This window comes from Mauremys reevesii, linkage group 5 (assembly GCF_016161935.1).
Source record: "Mauremys reevesii isolate NIE-2019 linkage group 5, ASM1616193v1, whole genome shotgun sequence".
In the NCBI taxonomy this organism is placed as follows: domain Eukaryota; kingdom Metazoa; phylum Chordata; order Testudines; family Geoemydidae; genus Mauremys; species Mauremys reevesii.
The window spans coordinates 124,642,179-124,658,628 of record NC_052627.1 but is presented as its reverse complement, the minus strand read 5'-3'; the positions used below and the strand labels follow the sequence as shown (position 1 = coordinate 124,658,628).

Below are 16,450 nucleotides of genomic sequence, written 5' to 3'. Positions count from 1 at the left end.
AATCAAAAGTGTAACTTTTGCCACCATGTCATGGAGGGTTAGATAATAGGATTGTAAAAATGCTGCTGAACGGTTAACATTGTTCCATAATTATTAGTTCACCTGTTCAATGCTGTTCTGCTGCGTAATTCAGATGTAATGTAGAAAACTTCTTGGCTGGGGGAAAAATACGGAACTTGTGAAATTCAGGCCTGTCTCTAACATTATGGTACAAAACAAATGCATTATTGAGAAAGAGAACTGTATTTAATACAATTTAGATCTTAACTAATATAATTGACTTGCCAGTTCTCAACTAGAATCGTGAAATTTGGTACTACCCTAATTTATCATATGATGCTAAATAGGAGGAGAAATCCCAAATCCAAATATTTACCTTTCCATCAGAAAAAAACTGACGCATTTTGTTTTAATTACTGAAGTGCCTTTTTGAGATAGTCTTGAAATCTGATACAATTTTTCCGTATGGGTCATTGTTAGTAAACTTTGCAGTGATGGTCTAAGGGCAGCTTACAGGAACACCTTATAAAAGGTCTAGAGAACATGACTGGTGAAGGAAGATTTGAAAAAAAATTGGGTTTGTTTAATCTGGAAAAGAGAAGACAGAGAGGGGACATAACAGTTTTCAAGTACATAAAAGGTTGTTAAAAGGAGGAGGGAGAAAAATTCTTCTTCTTAACCTCTGAGGATAGGACAAGAAGCAATGGGCTTAAATTGCAGCCAGGGAGGTTTAGGTTGGACATTAGGAAAAACTTCCTAACTGTCAGGGTGGTTAAACACTGGAATAAATTGCCTCGTGAGGTTGTGGAATCTCCATCATTGGAGATTTTTAAGAGCAGGTTAGATAAACATCTGTCAGGAATGGTCTAGATAATACTTGGTCCTGCCAAGAGTGCAGGGGACTGGACTAGATGACCTCTTGAGGTCCCTTCCAGTTCTATGAAAATTGTCACACAACTGAAAGAAAGATTGGAATAATTTCTTTGCTTCTGATGGCGTTACCCACTCAACAGTTACTGCTAAATTATTCCTGTCACAGATTATTTAACTTGATGGTCTTTGGTTTATTGAAAATACATCTGAAAAGCAAATGGCATAAAGAAGAGTGCTCAAAATGGCTGGTATTCTTACAAAGCACATGAGGAAAGAGCTCTGAATCTATTTATCTCCTCTCACAGCCATTTCAAACTGCACAAATAAAATACTGTTGTACAGTCAGTATAGTCAGGCAAAGTACAAATATTTCTAGCTGAGGGTACTTCAATTTGCTGAGTACTCTTATGTTCCCATTGAGTTGTGAGACTGTTTTTTGTTTAAATGTGAAATAGATCCAAGAGCCATGTGTGAAGATATTTTGTTAGGAAGGATGGTCCAGTGGTTAGGACACTAGTCTATAACCTGGGAGGCCTAGGTTCAATTCTCTGCTCTGCCAAAGACTTCCCATGTGATCTTGGGAAAGTCATTTACCTTCTCCGTGTCTCAGTTCTCCATCTGTAAAATGGGGATAATAGTACTCCCCCTCCCCGGCTTACTGGGGTAGTGTGATGATTAATATATTAAATAATGTGAAGTGCTCTGAAGTCTGTTGATGAAAAATGATATGTAAGAGCTGGGCATAATTATTAGCATTTGTTATCATGGGCGGCAGGTATAATAGACCAGGGAAGGCTCTGCCATTCCTGGCTGCAGCCGCTGCTGTGGGATGCCGGGTTCGGGGCATCTGGGGTGGCCCCGGACCCACTAGGGTGACTCCGGTGCTTCTGGGGAGGCCCAGCCTTGGGCCCGCTGGGGCTGCTTGGGTTGGATGGCCAGCTTGGGCTGCCCAGGGCTTCTGTGGCAGTGGGGGTGGGGTAGCAGTAGGTGGCTCGGGTTCTGGCAGCCTGGGGCTTCTCTCTTCTTTTTCAGAGCCCAATGATTGTAAATGCATTTCTTAATATAAAACATCAGTACCAGAATCAGAAACTGCACAGGATTCTATAACAGAATTTTCATTCATGGAAAATCAGTTTGTAAAAACCCACAAATTAAGAAGGATTATCTTAAAGACAGTTTTTAAATATTTTCAGTCTCTTAATGCTCAAATTGGCTAAACAAGGGAGACTGAGCAGTTCACCAGCATACAGATTTGTTGCAAAATGATACCTGCAGTATGTAAATGCAGTAAAACAGCACAGCGCTTTTCACATCCAAGCGAAATAGCAGCAGAATCTTTAAGAAATAAAATGTAGAATGGGGAAAATTACACTTGTTTAGGAGGCACAATTTATCTTTAAGAAACAGAAAACCCTAATCCACTCCAGAGGATGAGGTCAATTTTTATTAATAATTTTTGAGGTCAGAAAGCACCATTATGACTATCTAGGCTGACTTTCTGCATCAATCCTATAATTTCTGGTTGAATTAGAGTCTTCCTTTAGAAAGGCATCCATTCTTGATTTTAAAGACTTCAAGTGACAGAGTTGCTCCGATGGTCTATTATCTTTATTGTTAAAAATGTGCACCTTGTTTCTAGTCTGAATTTGTCTGGCCTCAGCCTCCAGTTTTTGGATCTTATCATGCCCCTTTCTGCTAGATTTTCTTACCTATCAAAAATATTCTCCCCATATAGGTTCCTGTAGACTATGATCAAGTTACCTGTTAACCTGCTCTTGGGATAAACTAAAATATTTATCTGTATTTTAGATAACCCTGCTTTCTTATAAATCGATTGAAACCTACTCTTCGGTTTCCCCTCTGTTTAGACATTCTTTTTGGAACTCGGTCATTTAATACGTCACACCTGCCCTCTCTCTACAGGGGCTCCCTCTTTGAAATATTTTATTACTTTCTTGTATGTTGTAATAGTTGTATGTGATGCTGAATAGAATTCAGAGATACAATCATTGCCTTGGGTAGTTTACAGTCTGAGACGTGATGTAATGCTGGAATAGATGACATAAGGCTTGTATGTAGATTTTATATATATATATATATATATATATATATATATATATATATATATATATATATATATATATATAATGTTTGTGTACATGTAGCGTATAGTCAGTTATTGTGTTCTGTGATAGCTTTATATAACTTCTGTATAATGTAATTCATATAGTTCAAAATGTTACATCTTCTATGATTTTAAACTCGCATGGAATCTATGCTTTGTAAATAGTAACACTTGTATATTTTTAGAATTGCTTCCTAGCAGTACAGTTGAGAGTTGATTGGGATGAATTCATTCATTCATTCATTGCAACCCATTGGGATGAAGTAATTATTAACAATACAGAAATTAAAACTGCAATTCACCATTGACAACAGGGTAAACAAAACTAGGATCTATTCCAGGAAACTTTCCACTTTAATTGTTCATAGTAATTGGATGTCTTCAGAAGCTTTTTGAAAGCATAGCAACAAGATTCTTATTTAAAGTGTTTTTTTTTCTTTACAGCAATGCTGAGTGATGAAGATAATTGTATGAAGTTGAAAAGTGATCACTTGCCCTCTGTGCAATGGTATAAGCTGGTCACACATGAAGATGAAAAGACCAAGCTGTTTTTTAAAAGGTACTCTCAAGTAAGTGTGTCTCTGTCATGATAAATTAGATTTAAATTGCTGTTTAATCAAACATGCTGCAGGGTGTAGGCACTGAAGATACCTCAGTGATGTGTGGTATAAAAGCCTAGGGAATGGGATTGTCACATCTGCCAAAGGGAGTTAGGCACCCAATCACATTGGAAGTTGGTGCCTGTGTCGTTTTTTTTCAAGATGCCAGACCCGTCTGTGTGTGTGTGTGTGTATATATAGTATACACAACCCATTTCCCCTCACCCCCCAATAAGAATTTAGCAGCAAACCCTGGAATGTCAGTTTTATTTCGTGTCCAGTAAATCATCATGCCAGACACTTCCATAGTGTGGTACTTGATGAAAATAGAGTACAGTGGAAACACACTGTAGATTACTGAGTGTTAGTTTACTTGCTAAACACAATTGTGCTTTTAAAAAATATTGCACAAAATATGTTTGTCCCTTGTAGTTAGTTCTAATTTGATAATACTTCACAGCTAGTAGTATATTAGTATAAATGCTAAATTGTATAAAAATAAAGATATATTTGTATTAAGACACATCATTACAATGTAGGCCATTAAATCTTTGTAAAATATGGAGAACTTGCCAGTGTTTTTATGGTTTACTAGAGTGTGGATTAGCAAACTTCACTAATAATACAAACTTTAGTCACCCATTTGTGAAAATCTTGGCTTTATTGTATATTAACTTCTGACATGCAGAAACCAAATATACAGTCATTAGTTTATTAAAAATTATCTATGCTATTCTAAGTGACTGACAATATTTATTTGTGTATAAAAATCCATACATTGTTATGGTTGGCTTTGTTCCATGGGAATAAATGAACAACTAAACCTCAAAAATCCATAGCCAGATTTCCTAATAACAAGAAATGTATTCAAATTAACTAACAAGTAGAATAAGAATGATATCCATCTGTAACGGTCAATTTAAAAATATTTTTATTCTTTAGCATATGAGTGGTTTTTAAGATATCAATGACCAAATAGCATTTTGCTAACTGTTCTTGTTTTTGTTTTTTAACATGACAAATCAGGCTGTTGACATTGCAACGTTACTGTTATACAATAGTCTTTGTCAGAAAGTACTTAATTAACATTATTTATTCTGTTCTGGGTAAAAAAAAAATCAAAAAAATCATCAGTTCTTAGGAAAATGCCCTTTTTATAGTGGAGTATTGGCAAGGACTCCATCAGTCTAAAACATCTTGGCTGTGCCTTCTCAGAAGCAATAGCAGGTGAATTGAAACTTTTTTGCAGAAGTGATGATATAACATGTCTCTGCAGAATTTATGTGGTGGGTTGTAAAATGCTGTGCAATTTTTGATCGACCTACGTATGTCTAATTAAGAAAAAAGCCTAACGCAACACACTGGGTGTGCATATAAGCAAAACTGACTAAATGTGTGATCTTGTTACTGTAGCCTTTGTTTTTCTCATCCCTTCTTCTCTATTGTGTATTACTGTCTTGGCAGAATCTTGATTGTAAGCACTTTAATGAAGGGGCATTGTTTGCTGCTTTGTGTATTTTTTTTTAAATTGTAAACCATCTAGCACACTCCTGGATTCTGTAGCTTTAAAATAAAAGGTAAATATAAGATATACACTTATAGTACATTTGAATAAGCTGAGTTTCCAAAAAAAGGATGCTGTTAAGTAGCATAAAAGTGCTGGATGGTGCATCCACCTTTGAGGCTTAGTCCTCCATTAGCTCCATTTCATGTGAACTAATGCTTAAGTCAAGGTTGTTCTTTGAGTGATGGTCCCTATCTAGATTCCAAACGCGGGTGCTAATGGGTGCCCACGTGTGCTGGAGCCGGAAATGTTTGCAGTACTGTCTGTTGACCCACACGTGCATCGTGCATCAACCGCATGGTACATCTGAGGCTGTGCGGGTCGACGCCACTCCAGTTCCCTCTTACCGCTGCATGGCCAGAGTTGGAACTCTGCTTTCTCACTAAGAGAACTGCTCTTTATTTCTGCTGTATATAGTTGTCCATGAGTTTTTAGTAGTTAGTTAGTTTTCCTTGGACTTCTCCCCTTCAGGGGTTTCTTTCTCCCTGGATCCAGCAAGCCGGCTTCAAGAACTGTGACTTGCGCCCTCGTTTCTTTTTCAGTGAGAGACGAGCACATTCGTTGCCTTTGTACTGTTTCTTGTTGCCTGGACTCAAGCAGCTTGTGAACTTTAGCTCCGGAAATATCTGATGGAGGAGTCAATGCACCCACGTGCATAACTGGACACGGCTCCACCAGATCTGCTGGAACAGTGCCTGACACTAGTGGTGAGTGCTTCACTGGGCCCCTCCCATGTGGCGCTGCCACACCTGCCTAAAGCCCATTGCGTGCACAAGAAGCACGGGCATAAGAGCGGCTCCCCGACGGGGACAGCTTCTAAATGCAGTGTTACCTCCCCGCGCCATGTTAGGTTGGGCGAGAAGTCGTGTGCAGTTGTGGATGCTCCTGCTCCTAAGAAGGCTTATATGGAGCACCGCTCCAAATGCTGTTGTACACCACTGGCCCTGTCTTCTGCTCTGGCACCTGGGCCTCCTCCTTTGCCCTCGGTGCCATCAACACTGCCAGGACCTTCTGGCCTGTCCCACCCAGTCCTGTGCACACTGGCATGCTTATCACCCCTGATGCCGTCAGATGAACTCATGCTGCCTTTCGTTCGCTCTCCCCTGCACTCCGGACCCCTGCCTGTTCCGAGACTCCCCTCTCCAGCGGACGAGCCCCTCCTACTCCATCTTTCTCCTCCGGCTCTGGTGACGGATGTGCCCCTTCTAGTTGTTGACCATCCTCTCGGACCTCGTCTTGCATTGACAATTCTGCCTTCACTGACAGCCCCTCCTCTACCGGACCCCTCTTCAGAATCAGAGTGGTCCTCTGTCCCGGACACAGCCTTCTCTTCTGCCCGGTCCTACAGCCTCGACCTCTTGGCACTGGTCACACCCACAGACTTGTGATCCCTCAGCTGATCCATGGTTCCGCTACCCATGGGCACCGCCGATGCCTGCGATCCCTATGCCAGGCCCTACTGGCCCGCTTGAGACCCCTACCAGGATCGTGGGATGTACCGCCTGCATCACTGCTAATCTGTCGCCATACCGCCACCTTCCATGAGGAACCTCTGGATGCTTCTGCTTCGTCAGCACCAGCCGCACCGTTGGCACCTTCAGTCCCCACAGGCACCTCTTCGTCCTTGGATGATGCCCGCATTCCATCCACCTTCTTGGTGCCTAACAACCATACCCAGTACCAGAGCTTGCTCCGCGGCAGAGCTGCTGCATTTAATTTCACAGTGAAGGATGTTCATGATTCCCAGGAACACTTCCTCGACATTCTCCAGCCTCTGGGGCCTTCCCATACCACCTTGCCCATCCATGACACCATCTTGCAGTCAGCTCAGGCTGTTGGGCACATGCCAGCCTCCTATGTCAAAGCAGGCAGAACGCTGCTCCTTTGTGCCCTCTAATGGTATGGACTTTCTCTTTACCCACCCAACTCCCTGGTAGTGCACACGGCCATGGAGCGCACCCATCAGCAGCACTTTAAATCCACGTGTCCTGACTGCTTTACCAAAAAGCTGGACTTGCTGGGCCACAAGGTATATTCGTCCATGGGTCTACAATTCCGCATTGCTAGCTACCAGACTGTCCTTGCAAAGTATGATTTCCTGTCCTATTCCAAGCTGGTGGACTTTCAGGACTTCCTTTCTCCAGAAAAGCAGCAGGAATTTCAGCATCTGTTGGATGAGGAAAAACTGGTGACCAACGTAGCTCTCCAAACTGCTGTTGATGCCACCGCTGACACTATGTCACATTCCTTGGCATCCGGAGTGGTGCTCCATCGCTACTCTTGGCTCCAGTCTAGCGGTTTCCCTGTGGATGTCAGACAACTCTTGAGAACCTTCCCTTTGACAACCATAAGCTATTTAGTGACAAGACAGACGAGTCCCTCTGCTCCCTCCAGAACTCTTGTGCCACCCTCCAGTCGCTGGGCATTTCTACTCTGGCTCTGACCCGCCAACAGCAACGCTCGTCCTTCTGCCCTCTCTCTTTTGCCACTTACCAGCCGTACCCTCAATGGCCACCTGACCTGCATCACCCTTGCTCCCAGCCACCTCGATGTTCTTCCTCTGTTGCTTCCATCGCCATCCATCTAAGCAACCCTTTTGACTCTTTCCTCGAGAACTGTGAACCCTCCTCCATCCCTCTGGCCACACCACAGATCGTCTTCAGGGGTTGTCTTGCCCTCTTTGCTCACAATTGGGGTAGGATCACCTCTGACCATTGGGTGCTGGACATCGTCCACCAGGGCTGCCTTATTGAATTCCTCTCCTTCCCTCCTAATCATCCGCCCAGTGGCCACCCTCCGGACCCTTCCCAGGACCATCTCTGTGAGGAAGCAACCACCCTCCTCCAAAAGGACACCATAGAACCCGTGCTGCAACCCTACTGTGGCCATGGTTTTTATTCCCCCCGTTTCCTCATCCTGAAGAAAAGGGGATGGTCTTCATCCCATTTTGGATCTCCACTCCCTGAACAAATTTATTCACAAGTTTCGCTTCAGGATGGTCACCCTCCCCCTTATTATCCCTTCCTTCACCTGTGGAGCTTGGTTCACTGCTCTCGATATGAAAGATGCATACTTCCACATGGACATCCACTCTGCTCATTGCAAATTCCTCCGCCTCCGGGTGAGCAGTTTGTATTACGAATTCCACGTCCTCCCCTTCAGAATCACCACTGCATTCTGCGTCTTCACGAAGGTCTTTGTGGTTTTGGTGGCCTATATGCACCACCAGGGCCATTCTCTCTTTCCCCTAGCTGGATGACTGGCTCCTTGTGGCGCCCTCTTGCCTCTATCCAGACCCTCCACGCCATCCTTGGCAGCGTGGGGATCTACATCAACGAGGAAAAGTCGATCCTCATCCCTACCTGCACGATCACTTTCATGGGGGTACACCTGGATTCTGCACCCCGTACCTTTCTTCCCATGGATGGCTTCGCTTTCCTCACTTCTCTTATTGCGATGCTCCACCGCCGCCCGCAAATGTACCTCCATCAGTACCTATCCCTCCTGGGCCGTATCGTGGCCTGCACTGCAGGCACGCCATATGCCCACCTCCATATGTGTTGCCTTCAACTCTGGCTCTGCTGCATCTGTGATCCCCAGTCGGACCGCCTGCCCAAGGTGGTCATCATCCCTCCCACTGTTTTGGCTTCCCTCACCTGGTGGTGCAAACTGTCCGTGATTCTAGCAGGCATTCTGTTCATGTCCTCCACGCCTAGCACCACTCTCCAACCTGGATGCCTCACTCGTTGGCTGGGGCAACTACCTTGACGACTGCACTGCTCAGGGTCTTTGATCACCAAAGGTTGTGCAGATGCACATCAACGTCTTGGAACTATGGGCAGTCCACCTGGCCTGTGAGGCCTTCCTGCCCTTCCTCTGTTCCTGCCATGTTCAGCTCCTGTCTGACAGTATGACGAAGGTTGTATATATCAATGAACAAGTAGGACCAGGTCTCCTTTCCTCTGCACGGAGGCCATCCATCTTTGGAATTGGTACCTCCAGCATGGAATTACCTTGTATGCTGTGCACCTCCAAGGCACCAGCAACTCCCCGGCGGACAGGCTCAGCCGGTCCTTCCACGCCAACAAGGAGTGAGACTCCTCAACCCCACTCTCTGATCCATCTTTCGTTGGTGGAGCACACTGCACTGGGACCTCTGTGAAGTTGGAGAACTGGAGTATTTCCCCTCTTCTGCTCCTGTTGAGCCCTGGGCCCAGGTTCATAGGTGACGCCCTTCTCATTCCCTGGATCTCGGATCTCCACTACGCCTTCCCACCCATTTCCCTCCTTCCCCAGGTCCTGCACAAAGTGCGGAAGGACTGAGTGACCTCTCCCGACCTCACCAGTATTGGTACACCAATCTGTGCTTGCCCTCCAATTCCTCTTCTGACCCTCCCGGGTCTCCTAATGCAGGTGCACAGCTGGCTGCAGCACTCCAATCCGAGCCCTCTGCACCTCACCGCCTGGTACTTGGATGGGGGCTCGCATGTAGACCGGGCTTGTGCCGACCCCGTCCGAGACATCCTCACTCATAGCAGATACCAATCCACTCGAATCTGCTGTCAAGCTAAGTGGCACCGCTTTACCGCATGGGCGCAGCACCATCACATCTCTCCAGACTCTGTCTCCATTCCTGTCCTTCTGGACTACCTCCATCATCTCTGCCAATCAGGCCTTGCTCAATACTCCATCTGCCTCCACCTGGAGGCACTTAGTGCCTTTCTTTCCTCCTGTGGATGGCTTCTACATCTTCACCCATCCGACAACCTCCTGCTTCCTCTGCGGCCTTCTCAATGCTTTCCCCCCAGTACAAAGGCTTGTCCCCTCTTGGGTTCAGAATCTGATTCTCTCTGTGCTCACCAAGCCACCCTTCGAACCCCTCGCCACTTGCTCCCTCTCCCATCTTTCCATGAAGGTCATCTTCTTGGTGGCTATCACCTCCGCATGATGTGTCAGCAAACTGGCCGCCATGATGGCGGATCTGCCATTTACCATCTTCCACAAAGACAGGGTCTCCTTTCGTCATTACCCTGAGTTCCTGCCCACGGTGACTTCCTCCTTCCACCTCAACCAGAGTACACACCTTCCTGTCGTCTGCCCTAAGCCACACGCCTCTCTCATGGAGCACATATTCCATTCCCTTGATGTCTGCTGAGCATTAGCCTTTTATCTCCACCACACATGTGACTTCCGACTGGCCCCCTGGCTCTTCATCGCCATCACAGAGCGCTGTCGGAGTTGCACCCTTTCTTCCCAATGCCTCTCCAAGTGGATCTCCTGTTGCAGTGTGACCGCTCCACATGGGCGTATGCAACTCTGTTGGCTTTCCTTGCGGATGTTCCATGGCAATAGATATGTCGGGCAGCTGCTTGGTTCTCTGTCCACACCTTTTCCTCTCACTATGCCATTGCCCCCTCGATGGTGATGGATGCAGCAGCTGGTCACGCTGTCCTACTGACTTGGTCTTCTCAAGAGCCCTCGTGTCCGCTTCCATACTGATCACTGCTCGCTACTCTCCCACGTTTGGAATCCTGACATAGGGTCCATCACTTGAAAAAGAAGAGAAGGTTATTTAGTGTAACTGGAGGTTCTTTGAGATGTGTGGTCCCTATCTGAATTCCAATTCAGCCGTTTTTCTCCTGTGCTCTGGGCTCCATTTGCTTCTTGGTACGAGGGAACTGGGAGGGGTGTCGACTAGCACAGCCTCTTAAAGCCTCGAATGTGCCACGCAGTTGATGCATGTGCGGGTCAACAGATACTACTATGAACAGTTCCGGCTCCAGCGAATGGCGCGCATGCGCATCTGTGTTTGGAATCCAGGAAGGGACCACCCATCTCAAAGAACCTCCAGTTATAGTAAGTAACTTTTTCTCATACTTAATCCCATCCTTTGTGAGGTTAAAGGCCAGACAATTACATGCCTTCATATGTTGGCAGCACAAAAGACATCTGCTCTTTATAGTTTATTTTAATCCCTTTCGTAACAAGGGAATAAATGTTAATAAACATTGTCTATTAACATTCTTAGGGAGTAGTTCCCATTATAGGAACTAGCACTGGGGACAGGGGAGCATATAGTAGTAACTGTTTAATAGTAACAATTTATAATTACTCTCTCCTATGTCCCAAATTAAAGGTACTGCTTTGGCTGGTGTCTGTGGGGAAGGGATGGTGGTGAAACGAGAGGATGAACTATTGTTTAAACTACTTTCAAGTGAATATTTAAAATGTACTATAACTAGGGCCCTACCGAATTCATGGCCATGAAAAGTGTGTCACAGACGGTGAAATCTGGTCTCCCCCCATGAAATCTGGTCTTTAGTGTGCTTTTACCCTACACTGTACAGATTCTACAGTGAAGACCAGTGTTTCTCAAATTGAGGGGCCTGACCCAAAAGGGAGTTGCAAGGTGGGGTCACAAGGTTATTTGGGGGGGGCGTGTCACAGTATTGCCACCATTACTTCTCTGCTGCCTTCAGATCTGGGCAGCTGGAGAGCGGTGGCTGTTAGCCAGGCACCCAGCTCTGAAGGTGGCACCCTGCCAGCAGCAGCAGCACAGAAGTAAGGGGGACGATACCATACCAGGCCATCCTTACTTCTGTGCTGCTGCCTTCAGAGCAGGGTAGCTGGATAGTGGCAGCTGCTGCCTGAGGGCCCAGTTCTGCAGGCAGCAGCACAGAAATAAGGGTGGCAATACCATACCGTGCCATCCTTACTTCTGCGCTGCTGCTGGCGGTGACTGGGCTCCCAGCCAGCAGCTGCCGCTCTCCAGCTGCCCAACTCTGAAGTAGTGCCACTGCCAGCAGTAGCGCAGAAGTAAGGGAAGCAGTACCGCAACCCCCCTGCAATAACCTTGCAACCCCCCCACAACTCCTTTATTAGTCAAGAGCCCTAAAATTAACATTGTAAAATCTCAGATTTTAATAGCTGAAATCATGAAATTTTTAAAATCTTATGACTGTGAATTTGGTAGGGCCCTAAGTATAACACTCCATCTAAGGTAACAGCACTCAGCTGACTGGTAACTCTTATTACTTATGTTATTCAGATAGTAGTTCCCAGTAATAATACTCAGCATTCACATAGGCCAGTGGTCCCCAACCTTTTCGTCTGGCAGGTGCCAGATGAAGGACCACTGCGGCGGTGGAGCACCTGCCGAAATGCCGCCGAATTTCAGCAGCGACGCCGCTCGATGACGCCGCTTGCCGTCGACAAGCGACGTCATCGAGAGGTGTCACTCCCAAATTTTGGCGGGGACGCCTCTCGATGACGTCGCTTGTCGACGGCAAGCGGTGTCATCGAGAGGCGTCCCCGCTGAAATGCCGCTGAAATTTGGTGGCATTTCGGCGGGTGCTCTCCTGGGGTCCAGGACGCGGGTGCATTAAGATGCCCCCGCTGGCGCCATGGCGGCCGCGGGCACCGTGTTGGAGACCACTGACATAGGCCTTTACCATGCTCAAAACACTGAGGAAAACTTGGATTAAAATGATTCTAGGAATGCTGGCTTTTAAATATAGGGCGGAAAGTTGGGTGTCTGAGTGTTTTTTTAAATTTGGGATTATAAATCCTGCATTCTGGCCTTCCAAGTAACCCAAAATAGATTTGGTGGCACCTAAATGGTGGTGTGGGATTTAGGCTTTGAAGTTTTCAGATTGGGTTTTCAGCACCAAAAACATTCAAGTATTTTTGATACTGAAAACTCAGTTTGCAACTGCACTCTTTGCATGAGTAATGTTTGTTTTGGCCATTTTTAAGAGTGAAGTAAAACTGTTCTTTTCAAAGAAATCTGAAACGCACTTTAGTGTAGTCCCAAAATGTACAGAGAGCAGCCTGTTGATGTAGCCAGATTTGATGCAGGACAAATCAACGTCATTTAGTTTAAAGTAACCGATACTAGTGCAGAACCACACTACAAAGCGAAAGCATCCTTGAGCACCAGTCTCCATATTACAGTATTGATCCACTTTAGTACTTTAGTGCAAAAAGCTTTGATGGGGTGAGGAAGAATGTGGCTTACAGCATTAGGACTGTGCAGTGTCTCACTATGGGTTGCACTTAAACATGCTTCTTTACTTTTTTTTTTGAACTCGCTCACATTTTATCAGCTTCACAAAGGAGTAGCTCAGAAATAACTCCTATGGCCTACTGCCCTAAATGTAATCAATGGCTCTTGTTCGTTTTAGACGTGTTACACTGTTTGCAGTCGTGGTGTGCTTCCTTTATATCCTCAAGTTAAGTTTTGGCCCTGAAGAATGTGACATGAAGAAAATGCACTATGTGGACCCCAAACGTGTAAAGGTTTGCTATTCTTTATCTGTATCTAGCAGATGTTACTGATGTATTGTGTTGAGTTGGAAAGTTCACTGCAGGACCTGAAGTGATGGAGTTGTAGGCTGAAGTCCTACAATGAAGGCAGATGAATTTACCTTTCTGTATGCTCCATTACCTGCACTGAGAGGCTGAGGTTTTCAATTCTTATGCTTGTGTAGGCAGTGAGACTTACACAGAGAAAATTATAGAGTTTTAGGAATAAAATTGGAGGAAGAAAACAATGGTTTATGAAAGAGTAACATTTGCCATCACAGACATGATACATAGTTTGAAGAAGTTTGACTGCATTAACACAGTGGAAGGTTGCAAGAAAAAAAAAAAAGGACTTAGATATGTACGTAGAATTCTGTGGCCTGATTATTTTGCTAGTTGCATGCACGGAATGCCTTTGACCTCACTGGAAGTTGCAGAATGGATGAGATGATTAGTCAGACTTAAAAACCAGCTTCTGTAGTGCCACACTGGAGAGTGAGAAGGCTTGAGAGTTGTTCTAAAAACTGAAACATTATGCTTGCTATTACACTGTAACACAAAGGTGCTGATCGTCACCCTGCATTGGGAAAGAAGGAAGAATTTAATATTCTAAATATCTGCTTAGAATTCTAAAACACCTGGGCCCGTTTAAACATTTTTGGTACTGGTAGGGTCTGTTCTGGACATCTGTGGAGTTCTTTTAATTGCGATTAAAAAAAAACTGTCCCTATTTCCTATTCTCCTTTGTTCCCCTTTTTCTGTAATCTTAACATCAGGCTTGCATTTTTGACTCTCCCATATATATCACACAAACATCTCTTTGTTTTCTACTTGCCTCTGTTCCTCCCATCTTTCCATTTTGTTCTTGTTTTTATGATAAATCCTCTAATTTGTTGAGCAGTGGTAAAATGGCATCTTTGCCTTTGAACTATACTAAAGCTTCCTCCTTGTACCAGACTGCAATTTGTAGATTCTACTCTCTAAAAATGTGCAGGAGGATCTTGTTTCAAAGAGACAGATTATCATTTATTTGGCAAGGGAAGATTCAGCTGAAAGCTAGTACTGTAGGTTTTTATTTTGGTACTTCATTTTACGGAGAACTTGAGACCCTCCACTTCTGGGTGAACATTTTAAGCATGGTTATAGTGGGATTTCTTTAAATGACCATAAACATCTAGATTAAAATCAGTTCACAAGTCAAAATGCTGCAAGTCCTGTCTTGGATGTGACACAGTTTTTCTTTCCAGTTCGCATGTCTCCAGTAGTACAGTTTCTGCAATCAAAATTTAGCTGACAAATTTGTTACTGATGGATGACAATCTTCCTTTCCCGTAGCTGTCTTGGCCATGAACAAAAATAACCAGTTATTGCTTGAAAATGTGCAGGAAGCAGACAAGCTTTGTAAAAAGGTACCATTTTACATGGTAATTTTTCTGACTGCACCTGCACTCTAACTTACTCCTAAAGAAATCTTCCACCTGAAGGATGTAAAAGTTATACCTGAAATCTGCACTCATGATAGCACCACAAACAGGTAGCTTCTTGTTTTAACTGACTAGTTTTAAATTTCCCACAGTTGGTGGTTCAGCTTTGTTTATCTTTCTAAAATCTATACCTGCTAATTTATGGATGTCTATTGGCCTCCTGGGAGGTTGCTTCAGACAGGATATGCTATATTTGTAATACTGAAATGTACTAGCTTGTGTGACTTAAATTTTATATACTGTCTTGTTTCAGAGAGCACAAAAATATGCCAAACTCATACAGCAAGGAGAATGTCGACATTCTTTTGTGAAGAAGGAGATGGACAGATTATTTGCTGAGAAGTACAGCGCGAACATATTTCCCTTTGTAAGAGAAGATATATACGGACATGAAGATGTGTTTAAATACAAACCTCCGTTTGGATTTCACAAGAACTCTCATAAACTTCAGAACCTCTTAAAACTCTTACCTGAGCATGACTTGCCAGAGAACTTGAAATCAAAACACTGTAAGCGTTGTGTTGTTGTAGGAAGTGGTGGAATACTTCATGGATTGGAGCTAGGCCATGTGCTGAATGAATTTGATATTGTTATAAGGTGCATATTTCTCTTCTGTCTAACGTTACAAAGTAATTTAACATTTATGTTGTTTGCAAACAGCCTCTCTTTTGGGGAGGGGAAAGGGAAGTCTCAAACTCCATTTATTACTTAGTTTATGAAACTGAAAGCACTTTATTAATATTACTTGTCTTTACAATATTTAAAATATGGTGAATCAGATAAAGTTACTCAAAATCAGACTGCAGGGACCAGGAATATATCATTATTTCAGTGTGCTCTAGACTAGTGGTTCTCAACCTTTTTTGGACCAGGACCCATTTGTAAACATTGATGGTCAGTCCCAATCCGATAAGTAGAAAACACACGTATTTTGGCCCCAAAATACTTATTACCCACTATATGTAGCAGCAACAATAACAATAATAATAGTAATAATAAGTTAAAGCAGCTCAATATCCAGAAAGTTAAAGGCAGAAATCAATATTAACAGGAACATATTAACAGTGTAATAAATCCTAGGTTCCACTTAATGAGAAACCTGAGCTTGCTTCTCTTTGACAAGTTTATCAAAGTTTGGTGTAATTTTAGTCAGCGCAATCTGAAGGTTGTGTTCAACATCCAGTCTATTCCTGCTTTTATTCTTCAGTTGAGTCAAGGCAGAGAATCCAGTTTTGCACAACTGTGTTGTACTGAAAGGCAAAATGACACTAATTGCATGGCAAGCAAGAGCAATTTCCACTCTTGCATCCGATGAAGTGGGTATTCACCCACGAAAGCTCATGCTGCAAAACGTCTGTTAGTCTGTAAGGTGCCACAGGATTCTTTGCTGCTTTTACAAGAGCAGGACATTTTCCAGCAGCAGCACTGCAAGAAAATTGGGAAATGCTCATTTCAGTATATTTTCTCTATAGACTGTGAATGCAAGTTATCTTGACCGCTG

The 16,450-nt window shown here is 44.1% G+C and overlaps 1 protein-coding gene across 6 annotated transcripts in view; it reads left to right on the top strand.

Annotated features, from left to right (window-relative positions):
* Nucleotides 1-16,450, top strand: part of ST3GAL5 (ST3 beta-galactoside alpha-2,3-sialyltransferase 5) — a 48,639-nt gene that overhangs the window by 16,723 nt on the left and 15,466 nt on the right. For 3 of the 6 annotated variants that reach the window (XM_039541429.1, XM_039541430.1, XM_039541431.1), the window contains exons 2-4: nucleotides 3,443-3,567; nucleotides 13,345-13,459; nucleotides 15,203-15,546. In XM_039541429.1, the coding sequence (XP_039397363.1) occupies nucleotides 3,524-3,567; nucleotides 13,345-13,459; nucleotides 15,203-15,546 (503 nt within the window). In that variant the 5' untranslated portion in view covers nucleotides 3,443-3,523. Of the gene's footprint in view, nucleotides 1-3,442; nucleotides 3,568-13,344; nucleotides 13,460-14,741; nucleotides 14,875-15,202; nucleotides 15,547-16,450 lie in introns of those variants that run through there. The other 3 variants (XM_039541433.1, XM_039541428.1, XM_039541432.1) reach the window with 2 other exon arrangements.